Consider the following 17,206-nt stretch of genomic DNA (forward strand, 5'->3'; position numbering starts at 1 on the left):
TTTTGACTCTATGCCTTATGTGACATATTTTAATCTTTAATGTTCAATTGCGACAATAAAATGTGTATATATCTTATTGTTGGTGTTGTGTTGCGTATCTCTGTAGTTATATATTGAAATGGCTTCGAAAAACATAATTGCCGATTTGAATAAGGGAGAAAGATTGAATGGAGACAATTATAAAATATGGAGAATGAGAATGCACTATATCCTAGATGAACAGGATGCCTTGGAAGCTGTTAATCAGGTTATGGATGAGCCCCAACTGGCTGAGGGGCAGAATCCTAATAATGCCCAACATAGGCGTAATATGGACGCTTATAATTCCTGGAAAAAGAAAGATTCGACTGCTAGAGGAATACTCATTAGCTCAATGAATGATGATATTGCTTATCAGTATGAGCAATTTAAAACTGCAAATGCTATGTGGGTAGCATTAACAGAAAAGTTTGGAGGAACGACCGTCTCTAAACTGCGGCAGTTGACCATCAAGTTCGACACATATAAGAAAGTTCCTAATAAGCCAATGAAGCAACATCTAAGGGAAATGTCGAACATGATAATTGAGCTGAAGAAAGCTGGGCATGATTTGACTGATGAACAGCAAGTACAAGCTGTGATACGATCTCTTCCTGATAGTTGGGAGCATATGAAAGTGAACATGACCCATAATGACAATATCAGGACTTTTGATGATATTGCTCGCCATCTTGAACTGGAAGCTGAGCGCCTAGAGGCTGCTGGACTAAATGCTCAAGCATATGTTGTTGAGTCCAGTTCGAAGAAATTTTCTGGCTATAAGAGAAAATGGCGAAAATCAGGAAAAGGAAAAGAGATCGTCCAAGGACCTGTGAACAAGAACAAACGGTTCAAGCGCAAAAGAGGCAAGCGCTATGGGAAAAGAGATAAGTCTAAACTGACCTGTTATAACTGTGGTAACAAGGGTCATTTCGCCCGTGAATGCACGGAGCCGAAAAAGGTATTGTCTTATCTTGTCTCAAATTGTGAGATTTATGTTTCCAGTACCGTTTTCTTAACTGAATCTCATCCTATGTGGACTGTAGACTCAGGAGCAACAGACCATGTAGCTCGTGACAGAGACACTTTCGTAGAATTTCGTCGAATACCGAGAGAAACACGGTGGATATATGTAGGTAATAATACCAAAGTTGAAGTGAAAGGAATGGGCACATGCAAATTAGTTTTGCACGGTGGTCAAACCTTGTACCTACATGATGTTTTATATGCTCCAGAAATTCGACGAAATCTGGTCTCTGTAATGGTTCTGTTAAAATTAGGATATTGTTTTATTTTCTCTGAGAACTTGGTTAAGCTTTTTTATAACGATATGTTTTATGGATGTGGATTTATGTCTGAAGGTTTTATGGTGCTGGACACCTTAAATTGTATTAATGATAATACTGTTAGTTTTTCTTTATTTGCAACTCCTAATAGTCTAGATGTGGATGCAAATAAATGGCATGCTAGATTATGGCATATTGGCCAAGAGAGAATGAACAGATTGGCCCGTAAAGGTTTATTAGGACCTGTCACGAAAATAGATTTGCCTATTTGTGAGCATTGTCTAGCAGGAAAAACTACTAGAAAACCTTTTGGCAAAGCTATTAGAGCTGAAGTTCCTCTGCAACTTGTGCACTCAGATATTTGTGGACCTATGAATGTTAGAGCTAGAAAAGGAGCATTATATTTCATCACTTTCATAGATGATTATTCACGTTTTGGTTATGTCTATTTGATCTCCCATAAGTCAGAAGCAATAGATTGCTTTAGACATTATATGAATGAGGTTGAGAACCAGTTAGACAAAAGAATAAAAGCCTTGAGAACTGATCGAAGTCGTGAATATTTATCTACTGAATTTAAGGAATTATGTAGTGAAAAAGGAATTATGAGGCAATTGACGATTCCTAGAACTCCGCAACAAAATGGTGTAGCAGAGAGACGGAATCGAACACTGTTGGAAATGGTTAGGTCTATGATGGCGCAAGCAAATCTTCCAATTTCGTATTGGGGAGATGCTTTAATGACTGCGACTTATATAGTTAACCGTGTGCCTACTAAGTCAGTAATTTCTACACCTTATGAGTTATGGACAGGTAGGAAACCTGAATTAAATATGATGCGCCCTTGGGGGTCTGCTGCATATATCCATGACATATTCCATAAATTCGGAAAATTGGGTCCAAGAGGTAAGAAATGTATCTTCATAAGATACTCTGAGCACTCCAAAGGGTACGTGTTCATAGGAGAGGACTTTGATGGAAGAGTGACTGAAATAGAATCTCGAGATGTGACATTCATAGAAAATGAATTTCCTGAAAAGGGTGATATCGATAAAAGTCTTCATCTGTATGAAACGGAAGAGGAATGTGGAGAAGGTTCGTCCCAGCAACCATTAGTTGTGTCACAAGAGACGATGTCTCTACCTATTATAGATAGTGGGAGCAATGAGGTTATGCTCCAACCTATTTCGGATAGTGGGAGCGAAGATCCTCAATTGCGAAGGAGCGAACGTTCTCGAATCCCCAAGAGACGTTTCGAAATTGAAAATGAAGTTTTCATAACTGCTCCTCCGGAAGACGATGAGCCTAAAAATATCAAAGAAGCTCTATCATCCCTTAATAAGGAAAAGTGGCAAGAAGCATTAGAGGAAGAAATGAAATCCATGGAACTTAACCAAGTTTGGAGTCTAGTGGACATACCGCCGGGTCGAAAACCCATTGGGAATAAATGAATTCTTAAAATTAAACGAAAGGCGGATGGCTCAATAGATAGATACAAAGCTCGGCTAGTGGCAAAAGGCTATACTCAACAAGAAGGTATAGATTATGAAGAAACCTTTTCGCCCGTTGTGAGATTTACTTCCATCCGTGTCATTCTAGCTATAGTAGCACACTTAGATCTAGAATTGCATCAGATGGATGTCAAAACAGCTTTTCTTGATGGAGAGCTTGACGAAGAAATCTACATGGATCAGCCTGTAGGTTTCGTGGTAAAAGGCCAAGAGCGTAAAATATGCAAGCTCCAAAAATCTATATATGGCCTAAAACAGTCATCAAGACAATGGTACTTAAAATTTCATAAGGCAATATTGTCTTATAATTTTAAGATGTTAGAACAAGATCATTGTGTTTATGTGAAAAGATCTGATGACAAGTTTGCAATTCTATCTCTTTATGTGGATGATGTGCTGATAGCTGGGAGTGATTTGGAATATGTGATGATCATTAAAAATTGGTTATCTGCAAATTTTGACATGAAGGATATGGGTGAAGCAGATTATATTTTAGGTATAAAAATCAAAAGGGATCGTTCAAAAAGACTTTTGGCTCTGTCACAAGAGCGTTATATCCAAAAGATTCTAGAACGATTCAACATGGGAAACTGCAAGCCCGTAGATAATCCTGTGTCAAAAGGCGATTTATTGAGCCAAAACTTGTGTCCAAAGACTCAAAACGAAATAAATGAAATGTCTCTTGTACCTTATTCAAATGCGGTTGGAAGTCTTATGTACGTGATGATGTGTACTCGTCCCGATATATGCTTCGCTGTCGGATTGGTTAGTCGATATCAATCAAATCCAGGAAGGGAGCACTGGAAGGCTGTAAAGAGGATATTTAGATATCTGAAAGGCACTGTGGATTATTGTTTATGCTACCAAGGAAAAGATTTGCGTATTGTTGGCTATTCGGATGCTGACTGGGGTGGTGACTTAGACCAACGCAAATCAACTTCAGGTTATGCTTTCTTACTCCAAAATGGCGCTATATCTTGGAGCAGTAAGAAACAAACGTGCATAGCCTTATCCACAATGGAAGCAGAATTTGTAGCATGTTCTGCTGCTGTGCAAGAAGCTGTTTGGTTGAAAAGATTTTTTGAGAATTTGGGTGTAATGGATGCATCAGTTGGTCCTATAGTTATGCATTGTGATAATCAAGCTGCAATAGCTTTCACAAAGGATCTTAAATTCCATAATAGAACCAAACATATCGACACCAGATATAACTTTGTCAGAGACATCATTTCGAAGAAGGAAGTGATCGTACAATATATTTCTACGCATAACATGATTGCTGATCCTCTAACAAAACCGATCTCAAGAGATGTATATCTTGCACATGTTAAGTCCCTTGGCTTGCGTAGAATATGATGATGACTTGTTGAGTATATATTGTACTTGTAACACAACGTTAAAACATCATAGAGTTTGAATTTATTTTATGTGTTTTGAATTCATGGTGTTTATAGATATACACATTGTTTATTTTTGAAATCTCAACAAGATGATAATATCACACAAGTTTGATTGGCTCTCTCACACGAGCAATCGCCTTTGACGCTGAGGAGAGCGTGCAAAGATGAGACATATTTCTTGAGGTTGATGCGGTTTGAAGAACGCACTTAGAAAATGAGAATTGTTCAAGAAATGAATTATTTGATATGTCGCCTTGATGATTAATCAAGATGAGGTCATGACTTGATAGATTTGAAAATGACCGATTTGGATTCCCTACGTCCAAATAACTTGTGAATGCCAGATGTGAGTTCTTAATAGATAAAGACACCTGCAAGATTGGAGAGATGATTAAGAACTCAGGTTAGGCGCTGAGTGCAGCGACTGAACTAAGATCTGTACAATGTTGGTAATGACATTTTGAAAAGATACACATTGTAGCACATGATTCATACCATGTGTGCATGAATAAGACGACTACTTGAAGTAGTGGAAGGATGAATCCCTGCTCCTTCACTGTGTGAGACTTTATGAGGATTACCTCATGATGGTACCCTTTGACTCTTTGCTGTTATTTGATGTTTATTCTTAGTGTTGCTATCTTAGCTTGGAACCTATGGCTATGAATGATTCAGTCTATGGAACATGACTAGAAAAGCAGCTAAGTTTAAATTGAGAATTCCGAGTAGATGAGGAAGACTTATATATTACGTGTATCCATTGGCCGGCCGGTCATGTCACTCATACAGGAGATTGGACTTGATCATGGATACATAGGAATATAACACTATAATGAATGAAGGATTAAAGGGAGCTAGTGTTATCGAGTAAGTCTGGGGTGCTGCGAGACTAACGCTTTATTTTATTTTGGGTTGAAGCGACTATGTTATTCCTAACAGATGCATAGTATATTAGCTCCCAAGTGCAGGTTGCTTGCAAGGTCGCACGACACGTTTGCTAGTATGAATTGCTCTGTTCTGTAAGATTTCTGTAGAAGAGTATTGTGATTCGGATCACCCATCATGTGTGAGTGGGAGATATTGGATCCGGTCCACCCATGATGGGTTGACCCGATCCATTAGGGTTATAGGTTAACCCATTACTGGCATTTTACTATTTTACCCTTGGCAGTTATTTTTAATAACTGCCACTCCCTCCTTTATTTAAATGGCATGTAACTTCCATTGGGAAGTTAACAGAAGTAAACAAAAAGCATAATTTACAGAAAACATTTTGCATCACATTACTCTTCCAAAATCAATTCTCTGGGAGAATTCTTACAGAAACAATAGAGATAATAAGCAAATCGTGTTGTGGACATTTCCAGGAGTGCATCGAATCACCGAATCATCTTCAATTGTCAGATTTAGTGAAACCGGGTATGCTTTCTGTGATCCTGAAATTAATTTGATTATGCTAACAGGTCATATTATGTGTAAGGTCCATCCGTAGATCTGCCAGGTCTAGTAAAGAAGGAAACACAACTCTCTTTAGCAAAGAAGGCATAATAATGTGAACACCATTGAATCGTATTCTGATATTTTCAGTATGCATATATGTCATAATATGTGACATTTTAATGTCCATGCACTCAATGCCCATCTCATCCCATACTTAATTTTGTGAAGCCAAATTTTGTTACTCAAAAAGCATAGTCATTACCTACTCTTTCTGGTGTATTATCCCCATCCCATCTCTTCGAAGGGAAGGCTGTCATTCCAGTGCAACAAATAACATGTGTGACGCCCCACAAGAAAAAAATTTTGGAAGATTTTCATATTTGTATATTTGACAATTGAACATGAAAAAAACCATTTAAACCATTTGATTCATAGAGAAGATAAAAGGGAAAAAAAAAGTACATTTTGATGAAGAGTAAACTCTCACCTCAAATATAGAGAGATCCACATCCTCAGGCTTTTGAGTGACCCCTTTACATACCTCTCAAGTTTCAAGAGTTCTTTGGAATAAAACTACCACATCCACACGAAGGAAATAAGAAACTCAAGAAAATTCAGTTACATTATCCAAGAAAATTCGGTGGGTAATTTTACTGATATAAAAAGTATCACCCGTCATTTTTTCTCATCTTGTTTGAAGGAACAAATGGTAAACAAAAACAACCAATCTTAGACCAAAAGCGTTACATATTTATTCAGTCCAACAAATTTTAAGGCTAAATTTTCCAGTGCATGCTACCAAAATCCCAGTATCATTACAGGGATCAATTTCTTTCAGTACACCCAAATTTTGTACTATAACATTCATCAATGGAAATGCTACCGAAATCCCGTTGTTGTTACTGGGATTAATAATTTTCCAGTAAACTCTCGCATTCTAACTATAACACACATGATACATCAATAGAAACGCTATCGAAATCCCTGTTTTGTTACCGCCGTACCGGGATCAATATCTCCTCATAAACCCACAATTTCTAACTATGACATGCATGATAATTAATGATATTTATGACATTAAAAATCAATTCAGTCAATATAAATCATGAATTCTATAGAGGCTAGAGGAAAAAAAGAACAGATATTGTGTTCTTCGGAAAACACAATATCCTAGAGACGTCAAAAAGGTTGGGTCGGCCGACTCCTATTTTTTGGCATGGCCCACTCCCGTGGAATGGTCAGGCTGTGCCACAGGGTGGCCCACACTGTAAATAATTGAAAAAATTTTAAAATTATTTTTAGAAATTATTTGGAGAAGCCCAGCCAGGCCAATGCCGCTAGCTCAACTTTAATTTTTGGTTATATAAAACCCCCCTAACTCTTTAACTATTAGACACATCTAAGCCTAATTTCTTAATTTCTCTCTACATTTTTTTCATTCAATTTTTATATTTATTTTTGTGTGTTTTGTTTTATAATAAAAAATAATTTAAAAAATAATTATTAATCTATACTAATTTTAATTTATTTTCAAATTAATGCAATTGAAAATGATAAATTATAGGTCAATAATTCAAATCATATTTTATTTATATTTTTTGAATAATGTAAGGTCATTTTATATTCTAATTATCATATTTAATTAAATAAAACTATTTATTTTATCTTTGATATCATTGATACCATATTAGATTATAGGAAATGAGACAAATCTTGATTACAGGAATTGAAGTATGAAATTAAGGAAATGGATAATCTTAAAGTCTTGATTTACGGAGATAGATAAAGAGATAGGTAATTTTGAAGTCTTGATTTAAGGAGGTGGATAATCTTGGATTTAGGAATTAAGACGACAGTTCAATTGAGGAAATATTCAAGGGGTAATATGATATTGCCTTCAGAAGCATGTAAATATGTTGACGTCCACTCAATCCCAATAGTCTAAAATGTAAATTCTTATCTAGAATATTTTCCCAATGCTACTTTCTTTTAAATGTGACTTGCATAAATACCCTCAAATAAGGATCGTATCTCCAAAGTAACAGAAGGTAGTAAATGATGGATTAGTAAAATTGCGGTAGTTTTAAAGGTTTATTTACAAACTCCTATTAATCGAATCATAATTGGTTTTATTTGGTAGAAGTGAAATTAGAAAAATTAATCCTTTTGTTTAGATTTCCATTTACTTGCTTTCCATCCACTCTTGCATTATATTCTTGGTTTTAGAAATGGGAAATGGGACTAAAACAAAGCTATTCAATTGAATAAAAGAAAAAGCTAACTTATACAGAAAGGAAACTTGGTGACCTTGGAGTAATAAAGTTATATTCCATGCCTTAACCACCTTTAAAGCATCCTAATGACTTGCTGCTATAAAGAATTGAAACCAAATTAACACTTTCACGCTTACAAACAAATCTCCTATCTCACCATTCAAACATTTACCTAGTTCTCTGATATCATGGCTGAAGCAGTTGTTTCCGGTGTCTTGCAGCAGTTGATTTCAATCATTGGTCAAGAAACACAACAAGAGGTGAAGCTGGTTTTTTGTGTCCACAAAGAAGTCGAAAAGCTTAGGAGCAATCTCGAAGCAATTGAAGTTGTGCTGGTTGATGCAGAGGATAAACAAGTGAAAGACAAAAATGTAAGACTTTGGTTAGATCGGCTCAAACAGGCTTCCTACGACATTGAAGATGTGTTGGATGAGTGGAACTACGCCATTCTAAAACAAAACGTAGATGGTACCTTTCCTAAGAAGAAGGTGTGTTTCTTCTTTCCCTCCTCTTGCTTTTCATTCAAACAAGTTAGTTTACGTATACACCTTGCAATCGAGATAAAAGAAGTAAGTGAAAAGCTAGATGTCATTGGGAAACAAAAAGAGATGTATGGTTTTAATGTGATTACAAGTGTTGAAAAGTCAGATCGTGTACAAACTACTTCATTTGTGGATGTGTCTGAGATATATGGTCAAGATGACTGTAAGAGCATTTTAATAGATAAGTTGTGTGCGAACAGTGAACAACGCCTCCCTATCATCTCTCTTACGGGAATGGGAGGCATTGGAAAGACAACTCTTGCTCAATTTGCTTATAATCATGATATGGTGATTAATAGTTTTGACAAAAGAATATGGGTATGTGTTTCAGAACCTTTTGATGAGTATAGAATTGCTAAAGCAATTATTGAGTCTTTAGGAGGTTTAACTAAGGATTTAAGTGAACTGCAATCTCTTTATCAACATATTAGTACACTAATCCAGATAAATAAATTTTTTTTAGTGTTAGATGATGTGTGGACTGAGGATTTCAAAAAGTGGGAACCATTGTATCATTGTTTAAAAAATGGTGCCCATGGAAGTAAAATTTTGATTACCACACGCAAGAAGTCGGTTGTAGGAATGATGGGTTCGATTGATATTATCGATGTTCAAAGGTTGAGTGATGATGGATGTTGGTTGTTGTTTAAGCAATTAACATTTTTTGGTAGATCCGCTGAGGAATGTGAAAAATTAGAAGAGATTGGCAAAAAGATTTCAAATAAGTGTAAGGGTCTGCCTCTTGCTGTAAAAACATTAGGAAGTCTCTTGCGCTTTAAAAAACATTGGGAAGAGTGGAAACATGTCTTAGATAGTGAATTATGGAAACTTGAAAAAATTGAAGAAGATGTTTTCCGACCATTATTATTAAGTTATAATGATTTACCTTATATGATAAAAAGATGTTTTGTATATTGTGTTGTCTTTCCTAAGGATTATGGAATAGATAAAGATGATTTGATTAAACTATGGATGGCTCAAGGATATGTTAAAGAAGAACAAGAAGATAAGGCAATGGAGATAGTTGGAGAAGAGTATTTTGACTATTTAGCTTCACGATCATTATTCCAAGAGTTTAGAAAAGATGATGAAAATAATGTGAGTGGATGTAAGATGCACGATTTAGTGCATGACTTTGCTCAATTCTTAAATAAAAATGAATGTGTCCACATAGAAGTTGATGGGTTTAAAAAGCCACCCATAAGCTCTTTTAATCGTGAGAAAGTTTGTCACGTGATGACAACAATTTGTAGTGAAGGTTTATTTCCTGATTCCATATTTAGTTTAAGAAGGATGCATAGTTTCTTATATAATAGTGAAGATTCTGGGCATTCATTGCCTCCTAATATCTTACCAAAATTATTTGGTGAATTGACATGTTTAAGGGCATTAAGTATAACTGGAAAGTGGCAGCTAAATAGTTTGATTAAAGAGATTCCTAAAGAAGTAGGAAAATTGATACATTTGAGATATCTTAATTTAAGGCATTTAAATGTGAGAAAGCTTCCCGAAACATTATGTGGATTATATAATTTGCAAACTTTAGATATTAGTCACTGTCATCAACTAGAAGAATTGCCTCAAGGGATGGAAAAATTAATAAACCTAAGGCATCTAGAAAATGGTCAGACTTGGTCATTAAGATACATCCCAAAAGGAATTCAAAGATTGAGTAATCTCCGAACCTTAAGGTATTTCGTGGTAAGTGATAGTAATGATGAGAATACATGTAGTCTTGAAGGTTTGAAATACTTTAATCTCTTTGGAGAGTTACATATAGGCAAATTGGGAAATGTATCAGATGTGGAGGAGGTTGAAAGATCACCCCTTAAGAATCAGAAAAGCCTCTTTGGTTTGACACTTAATTTCCATAAAGATGATGATGGAAGAGAGAGGAGAAATGAGGAGAATGAAACACTTCTTGAAATCCTACAACCATCTTTAAATTTGGAGAAATTAAAAATAGTGAGTTACAGAGGCAATACTATTTTGCCCAACTGGATGATGTCCTTAACCAAGCTTAGACACTTAATACTTATTGGTTGCAATAACTGGAAGCATTTGCCTCCCTTGGGAGAATTGCCATCCCTTGAATATTTAAATATCAGTTCTATGGGAAGTTTGAAAAGTGTGAGTAATGAATTTTTGAGAAAAGAAAATGATGACACATCTTCATCATCTGTTTTCTTTCCTAAATTGAAAAGAATTGAATTTTTGTGGCTAAGCGAGTGGGAAAAGTGGGATTACGAGATTACTAGAATTGGAGAAGAAGAAGAAGTTATTACAATCATGCCATCTTTGGTTTCCTTGACAATTCACTTCTGCCCAAAATTGAAGGCACTACCAAAACACCTTGTTCAGAATACAAGATTGGAAAAAAATATTTCTTATTGTCCTCTGCTAGGCTACCTTGGAAGTCGTCAATAAGAGGTAATTTAATTTGCTTTTTTCTTTAAAATAAATGTATTTGTGATTGAATGTTTATTTAAATATTTAGTAAATAATGAATGTCATATTAAATTTATTTAATTGCTAATTATAAATCATTGGGTAAAGGAAAATTATCATTATCCTTCAAATATTTCAGTTTTTAAATTAATAATTATTGCAAATAGAAATATGTTTGAATTTATTTAATAAAAAATGAAAATAAATTTATTATTTGGTATGAAATTTAAAATTAATACTTGAATAAAACATTTCCTATTAATAATAATAATAAAAAATAGGTTGGCATGGAGAGCAGAGTAAGTTTGAAGTCCACGTTAGTGTTTCGGATATGAGTGAGATAGCCTATCTTTATGTTTATGTTTATGTTTATGTCTATGGAGGGCTAGACCATATTCCTATTTTTCTGGAAGTTCCATTTTAGATATTCACGTTCACAACTGACTGATGGACTTTTCAGGTGGCAACCAGAGGCAGACAGCATGTGTCTTTGTAGTAGATGTGAAACTGTTGAAGGCATTAATGAGAGGTAATTTTATCTTTTTTCTTTGAATCAATCTATTAATTCCATCCAATTTGTGGCTGAAACAAGACAGCAAATTTCATAACCCAAGTTTTCATAAATTAATTATATGATATAATTTTCTATTCACAGTTTCAAATTTCAACCTTATTTATTGTTTCAGTGCAGTGTTTTGCGCTATTGGAAGAGAGAAGGGATATATGTAGAAGAGTATTTTGCTATCAAGAACAAAATCACATATGACGATGGCTCCGTTCAGAAGGTCCCAGAAATCCCTGACGAACTGAAAGCGATTTATAAGTACCAATCCAACTGCTCTGCTCTGTCCCTTCTAGTTTTCTCTATTTCAACTCTCAGAATAAGCGAATGCATTTTTGCTACCACTTCAGGAATGTTTGGGAGATCAGGCAGAGGACATTGATCGACATGGCTGTTGCCCGAGGCTCTTACATAGATCAGAGCCAAAGCCTCGACATTCGTATGGACCAGCCCAATTTTGCAAAGCTAACTTCCCTACATTTCCATGCATGGTCAAGGGAATTAACTTAACTCCACCCCGCTTATTTTCAGTTCCTCAAATTTTGTTTTTATCATCATTCTAATTATTCCCCTCTTGTACAAAAGGGTTTGAAGATCAGAATGTACTATCTTCGCTCACATGCTGCAGCCAATGCAATCAAGTTCACTGTCGATACTTCCATGCTCAAGGTAACAATTCTGCATTGATAACACTTCCATTTTCACCGTTTCTGTATTTCATGTTGTAAGTTTGTAATCTGTTGATGATTCAGGAAAACCCTAAGGTGGTGGGGGTGGAAGGGATAAAGCAATGGCAGGAACTTCATTGAAGCACTTGTAAAATAAACAGCAAATTTTTGTATCTAATCAAATGTTGAGTGTTTATTTTACAATGAGCTTTAGCATCAAATGTTCATGGAGTGATGAATTGATCGAGACAAGAAATTCAAACATAATGTAAAAGAATGCTAGATGGATATATCTAATCAGGGAAAATGGTGAATTGTTACAAGAGATAACGCCACTTACTGATAAGTTGTGAGATCAAAAATTTCATGTATATTTAGTTGTGTCAGGTATTGCTATAAGGTACTTGTTTTACATTGCTTTGAAAACATCTTTATGTTGTCATGTATTTGGGTTGCAAATGTGGTTGATATGTTAAAATTTCTCCTGAATCAAATTTTAGACATTGCATATGTGAAAAAGATGCTCTCGCTGGCCTTAAGATTGCTGCAGCCCATTTCCAGCTGAGACAGTACCGTGGTTAAGGTAAGTTGCTTAGGCTTTTATTGATTTCTTAAATAGAGGGATAACAAATATTGGATAATATTCTGCATATCATTCTATTATTTCCTGATATGTAGAACAGATTTTCTAGTTGGGCTTGTAATTTAGAGAATTTATACGTTTTGCAATTGATCAACAGAATAAGTACTCCAAGAAAAAGCAGAGATGGAGAGGCTAAATTTGGCAGGTATGGAAATATGTTTAATGTGATATTTTCTATGCCCCTCAAAATGACTGAAATGGTGGATTTACTTTCTCACTTCTCAGTTTTGTCTTCATGTTGCACATCACATCTTTATTAATTATTCTTGAAATTCTTTAATATTAATGCAGAAGTGATTTATATATCTGTTATTTGCTTTCCCTTACTGTTGGATAGCTCATTCATGAGGGAGCTTCTCAAATTACAATGGATTCTCTCTTTGAAATCATTTGATGACTCATTGTGATAGGTTTGTGCTCTTGCTTGCGTCTGTACTTAGTGGGTCCTTGAAAAGCCACGTTCTCTCTAGCTAATTAAACTTGATTTTGGTATCTTAATTTTAATGCAGACGGGCATCTCTTTCCCAAAATTTAGACATTGCACTGATGAAAAATAGTGCTCTTGTTGGGGCTCAGATTGCTGCATCTCTTTCCCAGCTCAGACAACATTGTAGTTGAGGTAATGTTCATATGCTGTATTGATTTGTTTATGATAATTCAAGTCAAATATATTTTCAATAAAAATTGTCGTTAGACAGCTATGTTTCTTTGATCATTGCTTGTGAGTCATGAAAATAGCCACTAGATTTTCGTTATGCTCAAGTTTTATAGTAGTGATATATATTTTAAAGTGATTCAATTGATAGTGTGTACTGGTGCTCAAATTCTCTATACAAAGACAAGACTCCAAAATGTCAGGTCTATAGTTTGAAATTATAGAACTTCATATAGAGGGTCTATTATTTTGTTTTTATGAAAGTAAAATCTTGGAATCATTTGATTCGAGTCTATTTTGTGTTCTATTTATCCCTAATCCGTTGTATGTGGCATGGTTTTGATTTGGCCTTCCTGGTTCTGATTTTTGGCTTGAGTTAGCATTGCATGGCCATGAACTCTTTGATTTTGCATATTCGTTTTATTTTGGATTTCATTTTTTTCATATCGAACCAAATTAATCTGTGTTAATATGTTCAAGTTCTGAGTAAAAGTTTCTGGTTGATTTACCGTTTCCATGTTGGATGATATGTTAAGTGTCCCTTTGCAAAGAACAATAATAAATATGGAGAGGTAATTTTATTTGATTATTTCTTTATATAAATGTATTTGTGATTCAATATTTATTTATATATTTAGTAATTAATGAATGCCATATTATATTAAATTTATTTAAGTATTAATTATAAATAAGTGGATAAAGGAAATAATCATTATCCTTCAAATATCATGAAAATTTCACTTTTTAATTTATTAATTTTTTTATATATAAAATATTTTTAAATTTATTTTATGAAAATAAAATATTTATTTAATCAAATATTTATATTCTCAGTCCAACATTTCAGGTTATCAAAGAGAGGACGGATGGTGTTAGATGAGATCATTTAATGGGTGGTTATGCTTTCCCAATATTGCTCTCTGCTCTTTCTTCAAATCTTGATGCTTAATTAGAAAGCACATTACATCTTAGAGTAACCTCTTACTTTGATGCTTGTTAACCATACGCTGAGAATTTCAAATCTATTTAAAATATTCCAGGTCCTACTAATGGAGGACCAATTTACATCATGCACTGAAGAAAACTTGATTGAGGCACTTGTAAGCAAAAGGAAAATCTACAAGATGAAACAATTTGGTCAAATCCTGGTCTTCAAATCTGCTTGGTAAGCTAGCATTTGATACTGTTTATTTCTATTTTCTACTTTCATCTTGAGAAGAAGTTGGCAGGCTGAGGTAGTTGTTGCATTCCTTTTCTTGACCAAGAGTTGCATATATTAAGACTTTTATTCATCTTTCTTAAAGGTCATATCCCCGGTTTGTGTACATTAATTTTCTTACATGGTTTAAGTGCTTTTTATCTTTTATTCTAAGGCATGTAATATTCCATTTATGTTTTCTATATCATCAAAATATTTATTATTTCTTTAATGTACAGAACTGATCAACTAGTTGGTTACCTATGCTGAGAATTTCCAATTCTGTAACTGATTTTGCTGAGAAGATGCTCAAGGCGCAAATTCAGTGAGGAATTAAGGACCAATAATAATTATTGTTCAGTGTCAGAAATTTCATGGGGACCCTTGTAGCCAACGTCAAATTTGCCCGATGGAAGAAGTGCGACATCTTTTGGTTTTCACATTTCCTTGGTGATAACATCTGATGTATAATTCCATTTCCTACTGGCCCTTTGAATAGAACAAATTGTAACAACAGATTTTGCCACTTACTGATAAGTTGTGAGATCAAGACTTTCATGTACTTGTCGTTTGAGGTATTGTTATAAGGTACTTGTTTTATATTTCTTTGAAAATATATTTCTGTTAACATGTAGTTTGCTTTCTATCATAGAAGCATACTTTTTGAGTGACTGTAAACAGTTAGATTGACCAAATTGATATTATACATTGGGCTGCAAATGTGGTTTGATAAGTTAAAATTTTTGCTGAATCAAATTTTAGACATTGCACATGTAAACAGTTAGATTGCTGCAGCCCATTCCCAGCTGAGACAGCACTGTGGTTAGGGTAAGCTGTTCATGCTTTTATTGATTTCTTAAATAGAGGAATAACAAGTATTGGATAACATGCCGTCTAGGAAATTTACCTCTAATATTAGGAAATTTTTACAAAAGTCCCTTGACATCACCACCATTGGTTTAATATCAGTCACAAAATTTTTAAATCAGTTTACTGCTGATACATTTGAAACAAGATTGAGGGAGTTGAAATTGCACTTGACCCCGCTCTTGTTTCATATAAGCTGGCTTACTTCGTGACATTGCACACAACAATAAAAGAAATAAACGGAAATGTAGATGTTATTGCAAAAGAAAAAGCAATGTATGAACTTGATGAATGTATGGAAAAATCAGAGTGAATAAAAAAGTACCAACTTTGTTGATGTATCCAATATATAAAGTCTGTTGGGTGATATAAAGAAATTGTATTAATAATTGTATAGACTTTTGTTATTTTATATACATGGTCAAAATATGATTTCTCTTCTAAAGGGTTCTACTAGATCCATAGTGCCCCTCCCTCACCTTTTCGTGTTTGCGTGTCTTGTGTGGATCACCTCAACACCACTCTATGTTGCGTTGGAGAGCGATAGGCTTGTTGGTTCATTGTTAGAGGACGAATGAGCCTCCAAACATAAATAAATACTTCAAACGTCTTATAATTATTTTTGGTTTTATACAAGATATCAATATTTTGATCCCTTGTTTAATTGTGTGGATGAATATTTATGATGTTTAAAAGATCAAAAGCATAATATGCTATTATCTTTTGAGTTGTATCCAACGATCACAACAGTAAAAACAATTAAATTAATTGCTTGTTTTAAAAAGACAAATAGGTTTGGGGTCTCGTGTTTAAAGAAAATTTTGAGAGTGTTTTTAAAATTTTTAAGATTACAATATGTCTTTGGATAGCTCAAAAATGATGGTTACATCCCAAAGAATTAAACAATATGCAATAAATTAGAGATATAAATATCATATTATAAACTATCAGAAACATTATGGTCTACTTGCATGTATTGACTTTTGAAAATTTATGCCTAAGCGTTGGAAACAACATAAATTATTATAATCTCTACGTCTTATAAAAGATTTTCTCCAACATGAATCACACTTAGAACTTACTATATCACATCAAAGGCTTTCCCAAAGAGGATGATAGTGAGATGCTTTCAGGCATAAGACATGAACTCGCACCCAATAGGCAACACATTCTAGTGTTATAACTGCCCAACATAGCGATTCAAGCACAACTTGCTATACCATTTCTACGACTGAAATTTTAAATTAAAGTCAATTTCTAATCGATCTAGAAAAAGTAATAATCTTACATAGTACAAAACCTATAATAAAAAGGGTAAAAGGTTGACAAGGTGAGAATGAGTTACTTGCCTGCTAAATTTGAAGTAGAAGAAGAGGAAAGAAGATGGAAAAGAAATGAGTGAGAAAGAGAAAAAGAAGAGAATAATAGGAATATGAGAATATCCAAGAGGTTAAATGTGTAATATTTTGACATAGGAGAAAATTATTATTTATTAAATATTTTTTAATTGCATTTGTTTAGTTAATGTAAAATGACTTTCTTGTCATTCTACATAATTGTTTCCATTATCAGGTGATAGGTGAACAAATAAACATTTCAAACTTAAAGATTGAACATTTTTTCATTTCATCAAACTTATAATTTTTTTCATGGAAATAGTGTAATTGTGCTACCATATTTGTCCAAATTTATACA

The 17,206-nt window shown here is 34.2% G+C and overlaps 2 protein-coding genes and 1 long non-coding RNA gene across 24 annotated transcripts in view; all 3 read left to right on the forward strand.

Annotated features, from left to right (window-relative positions):
- Positions 1–8,116: 8,116 nt before the first annotated feature.
- LOC123208569 (putative disease resistance protein RGA3) lies at positions 8,117–11,342 on the forward strand. Its single transcript, XM_044626104.1, has 2 exons — positions 8,117–10,448; positions 11,200–11,342. The coding sequence occupies exons 1-2, from the start codon at positions 8,117–8,119 to the stop codon at positions 11,340–11,342; spliced, it is 2,475 nt and encodes an 824-aa protein (XP_044482039.1).
- The window catches only part of LOC123202981 (ribonucleoside-diphosphate reductase large subunit-like), a 57,089-nt gene continuing 51,134 nt past the window's right edge, over positions 11,252–17,206 (forward strand). For 9 of the 22 annotated variants that reach the window (XR_006499146.1, XR_006499156.1, XR_006499139.1 and 6 more), the window contains exon 1: positions 12,073–12,149. Coding sequence is in view for 2 of the 22 variants with exons in the window: in XM_044619142.1 (XP_044475077.1) it covers positions 11,401–11,447; positions 11,610–11,741; positions 11,831–11,978; positions 12,066–12,149 (411 nt within the window). In the remaining 20 variants the exon portion in view is untranslated. Of the gene's footprint in view, positions 11,448–11,609; positions 11,742–11,830; positions 11,979–12,061; positions 12,150–12,232; positions 12,732–12,888; positions 12,937–13,082; positions 13,202–13,300; positions 13,411–17,206 lie in introns of those variants that run through there. The other 13 variants (XR_006499164.1, XR_006499185.1, XR_006499192.1 and 10 more) reach the window with 7 other exon arrangements.
- On the forward strand, positions 13,475–15,246 carry LOC123203260. Its single transcript, XR_006499256.1, has 4 exons — positions 13,475–14,018; positions 14,294–14,339; positions 14,487–14,611; positions 14,884–15,246. It is a non-coding gene; the product is annotated as an uncharacterized LOC123203260 (long non-coding RNA).

This window comes from Mangifera indica, chromosome 2, assembly GCF_011075055.1.
Source record: "Mangifera indica cultivar Alphonso chromosome 2, CATAS_Mindica_2.1, whole genome shotgun sequence".
Taxonomy (NCBI): Eukaryota; Viridiplantae; Streptophyta; class Magnoliopsida; order Sapindales; family Anacardiaceae; genus Mangifera; species Mangifera indica.

Coding starts and splice junctions, on each gene's coding strand:
- LOC123208569 (XM_044626104.1), top strand. CDS start 8,117: ATGGCTGAAGCAGTTGTTTCCGGTGTCTTGCAGCAGTTGATTTCAATC. Junction 10,449..11,199: donor AAAAATAGTGAGTTACAGAG/GCAATACTATTT, acceptor AATAAAAAATAG/GTTGGCATGGAGAGCAGAGT.